Raw genomic sequence first — 8,459 nt, 5'->3', positions numbered from 1 at the left:
TCATCTATTACAATTTAAATTTGTCATCTTCGTGCGGACATCTTTTGAAACCGTTCCATTACCTTTTCATTCTCAACTTTCACAAGTGCTTCGCTCTCAACATAGCAAAGCAACGCATCGTTCAAAAACTCATCGCCAATCTTGTTGCGCAAGTCGGTCTTCAGGAGCTTCATCTTCGAAAAACATCTTTCTACACTAGCGGTTGCTACGGGTAATATCAAAGCTAACTTTAAAAGCTTATAAACCAAAGGATAAGATCGATGTTTCCCCGTACTAACCATCAAACGAGAAAGCTCGGAAATTCCTTTCAAAGTGGTAAAACGCTCATCTTTGATGGAAGAGTGATATTAGGTCTTGGTCTTTTGGTAAGAAAACCACCAAGGGTAACCTACAATTCAACATTAAGCTAAATAACTAATAATTTCACCAAATAATCCAATAGCTTCAATCAAAAATCAAAACATAGAAATATAGCAATTTCACCAAATCAAAATTGAATTTCAATAAAGACAATATGACATAGCAATTTTATTTCACCAAATCAATCAATAAGTCAATAACATCAATGAAAATATAGCAATTTCACTAATTCAAGATAAAAATATAGCAATTTCAACCTAAACAAATTGGTAAAATTTCACCATTCAATCAATAAGTCAATATCATCGATGAAAACATAGCAATTAATTCAAGATAAAAACATAACAATTTCAACCTAAACAAATTGGTAAAATTTCACCAAATCAATCAATAAATCAATAACATCAATGAAAACATAGCAATTTCACCAATTCAAGATAAAAACATAGCAATTTCAATCTAAACAAATTGGTAAAATTTCAATTTTCAAGCACTTACTTGTTTCATTCTTAGCTAGGGCTTGGTTATTTGGAGTCGAATTGAACATTTGGGAATCGATTTTTGCTACTCAATCAACAAGATACTCAAGAAATTAGAAGGAATTAGCAATGGAAGCATCAAGCACCAAGCAAGTCTTCGTAAGGGCTGAGCGTGCGTCACACTCGAACTCTCGAAGTCGACTTCACTGTGTCGATGTTTTTTTATTTTTTTTTGCTTTCTGTTTTGCTATTCTATCTCATCGGCCGCAAGTTCTTTTTTTTTTTTTTTTTTTTTTTTTTTTTGCCATTCTCTCAATTGGATCAAAAGATCCAAATATCCAATTATCCAAATGAGCTTTGGGCTACACTAGTTGTTTTTTTTTTTTGGCTAAAATTAATAGGCTTTTTGGACTACTATCATAGTTGCCAATTTTGTTTACGTAGTTGCCGATTTTTTTTTCGTAGTTGCCAATATATATAAAAAAAAATTTGAAAAAATTTACACTGCATATACGAAAACTAGGTGTTACCGGTACCACACCGAGCACCACTACAAAACCGTCCCTATATATCACTCAATAAACAAAGTAGTGAAGAATAAATATGTCCAATGAGATAGTTCTATCACATGAATCAAGGTTAACTCAGGAAAAAATTTATGATAACATGTTAGTATTTAGTTGTCACACCACAATTGATTTAGAGAATAATTCTTAGATTTTTTTTATTGAACGAATGAGTGTAAATTTGCATAATTTCTAGTATCTATGAAAAATCTATTTAACCAAAAAATGAACCACAACATAAACATACAACTTAGTTATGTTGCCTTTGCCTTTTGTCCCTACATAACCATAATCATCTATCGACACATATCACCTTTATCAACGATGTTTGTTGTTTTGATCTTTAAATTGTGATTTTTTTGTATACATTTTTCTTTCTTTTTAGTCTTTGGTTTGTATGTTTGATATTTGTTTTGTATTTTTGTATTTATGCTTTCGACTTTATGATTCTATTTTGATGTTGATTTGTTTGATATTTTTATCATTACTGTGTTTCTTTTTAATGTCGATATTTTGTTTTCAATTTTCAATCTAGTCTTTGTCATGATCTTTGTAACATGGTTTGCTTTTGTTCATTTGAATGGGTTTTTGTTTTCATTCTTTGATTTTGATGTTTTAATATGTAATATAATCAAATATTTAAATTTAAAATATATAATACAACTTTAGATAATGGTTATTTATAAAAGAATGTAATTTTTTTTATCGGATGTCCTCGACAGGACAAAGTATGTAAATTTGAAACCCTTAAAAATATACCAAAAATCTTTTATCTTCTTCTTGTGAGAACATAAAAAAAGAAATAGAGACGGTTGACTGAATCAACGATCGGAATCTGATGACACCAATGTGACTTGTGAGCGTCATCGGACGACGGAGATGGTAAATGCTGTTCGTGGAGCACCGGCGGTGAACATCATTACGCCGCCCTATGATGAAGAAATTGGATTATATTTGCGAACCATGAAAATGTGTTTCAATTCCGATCTGAATTCCAATCACTGCTCTTTCAGGTTAGGCATTTCATTTTTAGTGTGTATTCTACTTTCTATTTTAAACCATATCCGAAATCGGAGTCGTAATTTTGATTTTCAAGAATAAGTCTCCAATGTTTGTCATGTTATGCTTCCACTAGCTCTAAGAACTTGTACGGTATAACCTACTGTTCGATAAGGACGAATTTCACCAGCATTCGAAGTCTGTCTAAGAGATAGAGTATTCTGTTCTTCCAAAAAGGACAAGTAATCAAATATATAGTCTCGAAAGGGCCCTCCATTTTGAGAGGCGACAAAATCGACCAAATAGAATGAAATTGCAAGAAAACGATAAAAACAAAATCGTTAAAAGAACTGACCAAAAATTCAAGAAAACAACAAAGACACAATCCTTTAAGAATTGCATATATAATACTATTCTGTGATACGAACACAAGACCAAACGCTATTACAAGGCAAATTTGTGAGTTCTGTTAGCTGTAAAGACAAAATATTGAATCATAACACTCATCTAGGTAAAAAAATAACGTAGAGGAGGAGGCAACATTGTAACAAAGCACAACTTTTTTGTCCAAATTACATATGTTAAAAAATGTCCAAGGCCGCTTAATTTAATTGTTTTGAATCTCTGTTCAGATTCTTGACACCCTTTAACTACATTAAGACGGCCTGCAGTATGCAAGAAGCTTGTTATATATATATGTCGAAATGCATGGAGCACAAAGCATTTATGGTTCTGAGTTTTATCTCTGTAAATGGAGAATGGTGGCATAAAAGAGTGTTATCCAGGTTTTGGTGAGGGAGATGAAGATGATTATGATGCTATTGTTGTGGGGTCTGGATATGGAGGCTCTGTTGCTGCTTATAGGATGTCAATGGCGGGAATAAAGGTTTGTTTGCTTGAAAAAGGTCGGAAATGGGAAGCTCAAGATTTTCCTACTGATAGTTTGAGATTGTTATCTTCTGTTAGATTTGAAAACAAAAGCTTGAAGTTTGGCTTAGGCCCAAAAGATGCATTGTTTCAGGTCTCTGTTTCTCTCCATTTGTGATTATTCAATCCAGTGGTCCAATTTTTGATCTGATTACTAAAAAAACACATTTTTTTTTTCCATGGTTTCAGATACATACAGAACATGATTCTTTAGCTGCAACTGTTTGTGGACTTGGTGGTGGTTCACTAGTGAATGCTGGTGTAATGCTGCCAACACCTGTTCGAGCAAAAAGAAACCCAAAATGGCCAAAAGAATGGGAGTCGAATTGGAAGTCATGTGAAGCCTCTGCTTCCTCCATGCTTAATATACAAAACGTTCCTGTGAAATTTCCTAATGCTCAAACTATGGAGAAATTAATGGTTGATGATGAGTTTAAAGAAACTAGCTCTTTAAAGCTGAGTATAAATTTTGATGTAGAAGAACAGGGAACTCATCTTAAAACACCTAAAGAAATCGGGAGCTGTATAGCTTGTGGAAACTGTCTTTCTGGTTGTCCTTACAATGCAAAAAATTCCACTGACAAGAATTATTTGTTCTCAGCTGTTGAGGTATGTAATAAGTTATACTTTTGTATTCCGATTATTATCAGGCTTAAATATTCTTTTGATGCAGGCAGGATGTAGTATAAAAACAGATTGTGAAGTTAAGTATGTGGTGAAAAACCCTAATGACACAAATACACATAGGAAACGAGCACGTAGGTGGCTTGTATATCTTAATGAGACTGATTATCTTCAATCTGATTTTGTTATTCTATCAGGTATTTGAAACTGGTATTAGATTGATGCATTTTATCATGATACTCTAAAATGTTTTCTTATTGATGTTTTACTATTTTTTAGCTGGAGTGTTTGGGACCACTGATTTGCTATTCCGTTCACAAACTAGAGGATTAGAGCTCTCAAGCAGGCTTGGTGAAGGGTTCAGCTGTAATGGCAACAATGTTGCTTATCTTGCTGGATGCACAACACCACTAGCTGCTTATGGATTACACAAAGAGCAATTCTCCAAAATACCCTTTCAAGAACGCCCTGGGCCCGCCATTTCTAAGTCTTACACTTCTTCTTTGGGGTTCACAGTTCAGGTTTTTCTCATCCTTCTTTTGGTGTTCTTGAAACATAAAAGTTTTCCATAATAAAAAATTCTCATGTTTTTGGATCAGAGTGCAGTGTTGCCAACAGCTTATCCATACTTGATATTTAAAGGGGTTTCAACGTATGGATGGCCAACTGGGTTCTGGTTTCTACATGGAGTTATAGACATGCTGAAGCTTTCTTTTGGTATAAAGAGCACTCAAGCAATGGCTTTAAATGTAATGGGGTATGATGAGAGTGATGGAAAAATCACATTCGATAAAAGAAAAGACAAAATAAGATTCTCCCCACCAAATGATCCCTTGCTTCCACGAAAAATCATTTCCTTCCAAAAACTAACAAAAAAACTAAGAGGGATACTCTTCATGTCTAGATACAGAAGCACCTCAGTTCATCTTCTAGGTGGATGCAATGCTTCTTCAGATCATTTTAATGGAGTTTGCAACTCAAATGGTCAGGTTTTCGATTCCCAGTCACCTTACTCTGTCCACTCGGGTCTTTATGTCTGTGATGCCTCTTTAATCCCTTGCTCTATAGGGGTAAATCCGTCTCTTACTATTGCCACTGCCTCTGAGCATGTTAGCAGACACCTCATCCAAGATATTATTAATACTTACATGGGCAATGAAGGAAAAGATTCCATGGATGAAAGTTATGATAAAAAGCATGGATCAATACGTTCTTGGAAGGTAGAGGAGAAATCAAGATGTGGTGTTCGGTTTACAGAAGTTATGAAAGGGCATATTAATGGAATGCCTTGTGTTGCTTATCTTAAACTGAAAATGAATGCGAAAACAACAAAAGGAAATCTGGTATTTGGAAAATCTCATCCACTTATGAGAGGAATAGTAGGTGGATATCTCAATTTCAATTCTGTAGAGAAGGATAGATTATATGTAATCGATGGAGAAGTGGATTTATGTGAAGTTGACATAAGAACTCCTTACACACAGTTCATGCATTATCGCCTCCTTCTTGCAGCTTCTTCTGGTTCAAGGTTCAATCTTTATTCATGTTTTCAGTTGACATCTTTATGAAGTTCAAGAGTTAAAAAGATTACCACATTTTGATGCAGATATGTTCTTGAAGGAAAAAAGGTAATGAACCCTTTTCTCCTAGGACTTTACGGATGGAAAGAGTCAACAACACTGCAAGTGACATTCAAGAAAGTCAAGAACAATAATCCAAGTGAAGAAATGGTAGATTTAAAAGGAGTGCTTCATGTATCACCATTTGCACTCATGAGGAGTCTGATTAGTATGAAAGGAAACAACAAAATGAAGTTTGTGTTGCTTTTATTACAATCTATCTTTAAAACATATGTCATGCAGAAACCTAGAGGGAGTTTCATGGGTTTCCCTCATGTAGAACTCATGGATAGGCCTTATCCTAGCAGCACCCTTCATGAGATACGAACAGGTATACATACATTTCCCATGAAGATTAATCTCTTAAAAACTTAAAGATCTAAAAAAAAAAAAAAACTAATGGTTTTTTTTTTTTTGATTTATGTAGAGGATGGATTTGTAATTGGTTGCAGACAATGGAAGATCAAAATGGATGATTCTTGGAGGTCTGAAAGAGAGAAAAATCCATATCCAGTGCTACTTCTTAATGGGCATTCCACTGAGAGTTTTTGTCTTCCTACCGAGTCAAACGACTTGGTAAGAACACTTCTTGACAAAGGGCATGAAACATGGCTTCTTCAAACAAGGCTACACCCTCTTCATTCTTCAAATTCCTTCACTTTTGAAGATATTAGCAGATTCGATATTCCAGCAGCCATTGATAAAATCTTGAAATTGAATGACAAGTCAACAAAGATTCATGTGGTAGCACACTGTGTTGGAGGCCTAGCCATTCACATGGCTATAATGGGAGGCCATGTTTCTGCAACAAGAATCGCTTCACTCTCTTGCACTAATTCATCCATGTTCTTCAAGCTCACAACTTTTTCAAGGTTCAAGATGTGGCTTCCTCTAATCCCGGTAAATATACAAAAAAAATCATAGTCTTTTGTCACTTTTTTAATAAGTTTCTTTTTTAAATATAGTAAGTAATTATACACCTATACACTTTCAGATAACAATGATGATATTAGGAAAAAACTCCGTCCTTCCTATACTCAAAACAACAAAAGAAAGTACGAATCACAAACTGTTAAAATACATAGCTCGTTTCATCCCACGTTATGAGAGATGCAATTGTGATGAATGTGAAGTGTTTTCTGGCATATTTGGGAACACATTCTGGCATGAAAACATAACACAGACTCTTCATGGTTGGATGAATGAGAAAAGTAATTCGAGTCTTCCCATGTCTGCTTTTCCACACCTTAGAAAGATATGTAACGCAGGGTTCATAGTTGATAGTAAAGGAAACAATTCATATTTAATTCATGCTGAGAGAATGAGTGTTCCAACACTTTACATATCGGGTGGAAGGACTCTTCTTGTGACACGTGAGACTTCTTGGCTTGGAAACAGGTATATGAAGTTGCATCATCCTAATCTTAGACATGAGAGGGTGGTTGTTGATGGATTTGGGCATTCTGATCTTTTAATTGGAGAAGAATCTTGTAAGAGAGTTTTTCCTCATATACTCTCTCATATTGAGAAGGAGGAAAATCTTGATGATAATGGTGAGGATTATAAGTGGTTTAGTGGAGATGATCGGTTTGAAGATGGAGAATTGGTGTTTGAGGGTTGGGTCTCTTCTTCTATCACTATTTGGTTTCTCTTGTTTTTTGTTGCTTTATGTTTGGTAACTTTGTATTGAACATTTGTGATTGTTGTAGTTCAAATCAATTGTATTTGTACATAAAGGCTAATGTTGCCAAACATTAAATTCTTATTTTAGTGTTTGAACTTTGAACCATGAATTTTGAATTAAAGCGAATGTTTGTGAAAAAGTTGCTGGTTTTTGGGGGAATATTTTATTAAAGCCAATGTTTTTGAGAAAATAATTTCTAACAAAAAGTTAAAGAAACATAAGAAATAGGAAGTATATACGATATAAAGGGTTAAAATCAGACAAAATTGTTATATCCGACACTTTGGAATGTATATTTCAGATATAAATAGAGGGTTTTTTTTTTTTTTTTTTTTTTTTTTTTTTTTTTTTTTTTGTGGAAAAAATCGTCCAAATAAGAAAAAAAAAAAAACTCCAAAATGAAACATTTTCAGAAAAAGTTGATACTTTTATTAAAAACTGATTTTTTTTACAAGTATACTTGTTTATAAAAAGTTAGTTTAATTAATGAATATCCCTTAAAAAATTATTGAGTAAATTACACGAATGGTCCCTATTGTTTAGGGTAATTTGCACGTTTGGTTCTTAACTTATTTTTTATTAACTCGAAAAATCCTTACTGTTTGTTTTTGTTACGCGTTTGGTCCATGTCTTACCTAAAAAGACTACTTATCTTTTGATTTTTTAATTTATTTAAATAAACACACTCCCAACCTCACATTACCTTATCCACCCCATAATTTTTTATTTATTTAAATAATAGTCTTTTTAGGTAAGACAAGGACCAAGTGTGTAACAATGACAAACAGTAGAGACTAAGCGTGTAACAAAAACAAACAATAAGAACTTTTTAAGTTAAAAAATAAGTTAGAAACCAAGCGTGTAAATTACCCTAAACCATAAGAACCATTTGTGTAATTTACTCAAAATTATGCAACCCCATTGAATTAGCCTATGGCCAGTTAGGCCATCATCAATTCTGATTTCAAAGCTCACTTATAAATGCAACACACAAGGGCAAGGAAGTCGCTTTGATTCTGTAATTAAATCGTGAGCCGATGAAGCCAAACAGCATGGTACAAGTTCTTATGCTAAGATAGTTACATTTGTTTACTTATTAATATTTAATATATTAACTTTATTTTGGGGATGAATGCAGCTGTCCAATGTACATACATATATATGTTCATCCCCACGTATTTGGACTTTGTAATGGAACTTC

General features: G+C 33.6%; 1 protein-coding gene across 3 annotated transcripts; it reads left to right on the top strand.

Moving 5' to 3' along the window:
• Positions 1–2,193: 2,193 nt before the first annotated feature.
• LOC145017276 (uncharacterized) lies at positions 2,194–7,363 on the top strand. 3 transcript variants are annotated; one of them, XM_078975335.1, is made up of 10 exons: positions 2,194–2,418; positions 3,190–3,290; positions 3,371–3,425; positions 3,521–3,940; positions 4,005–4,152; positions 4,235–4,476; positions 4,555–5,483; positions 5,562–5,905; positions 6,002–6,474; positions 6,569–7,363. In XM_078975335.1, the coding sequence occupies exons 4-10, from the start codon at positions 3,596–3,598 to the stop codon at positions 7,262–7,264; spliced, it is 3,177 nt and encodes a 1,058-aa protein (XP_078831461.1). In that variant the 5' UTR covers positions 2,194–2,418; positions 3,190–3,290; positions 3,371–3,425; positions 3,521–3,595; the 3' UTR covers positions 7,265–7,363. The 3 variants fall into 3 exon arrangements, with proteins under 3 accessions (XP_078831461.1, XP_078831460.1, XP_078831459.1); XM_078975334.1 differs by having other exon boundaries at positions 3,190–3,425; XM_078975333.1 differs by having other exon boundaries at positions 3,037–3,425.
• Positions 7,364–8,459: the final 1,096 nt, after the last annotated feature.

Source organism: Lactuca saligna, chromosome 9 (assembly GCF_052625555.1).
Source record: "Lactuca saligna cultivar CGN05327 chromosome 9, ASM5262555v1, whole genome shotgun sequence".
Taxonomy (NCBI): Eukaryota; Viridiplantae; Streptophyta; class Magnoliopsida; order Asterales; family Asteraceae; genus Lactuca; species Lactuca saligna.
The sequence above is the reverse complement of the archived record's forward strand: the minus strand, read 5'-3'. Positions and strand labels throughout refer to the sequence as shown.

Coding starts and splice junctions, on each gene's coding strand:
- LOC145017276 (XM_078975333.1), top strand. CDS start 3,156: ATGGAGAATGGTGGCATAAAAGAGTGTTATCCAGGTTTTGGTGAGGGA. Junction 4,477..4,554: donor CTTTGGGGTTCACAGTTCAG/GTTTTTCTCATC, acceptor TTTTTGGATCAG/AGTGCAGTGTTGCCAACAGC. Junction 5,484..5,561: donor GCAGCTTCTTCTGGTTCAAG/GTTCAATCTTTA, acceptor ATTTTGATGCAG/ATATGTTCTTGAAGGAAAAA.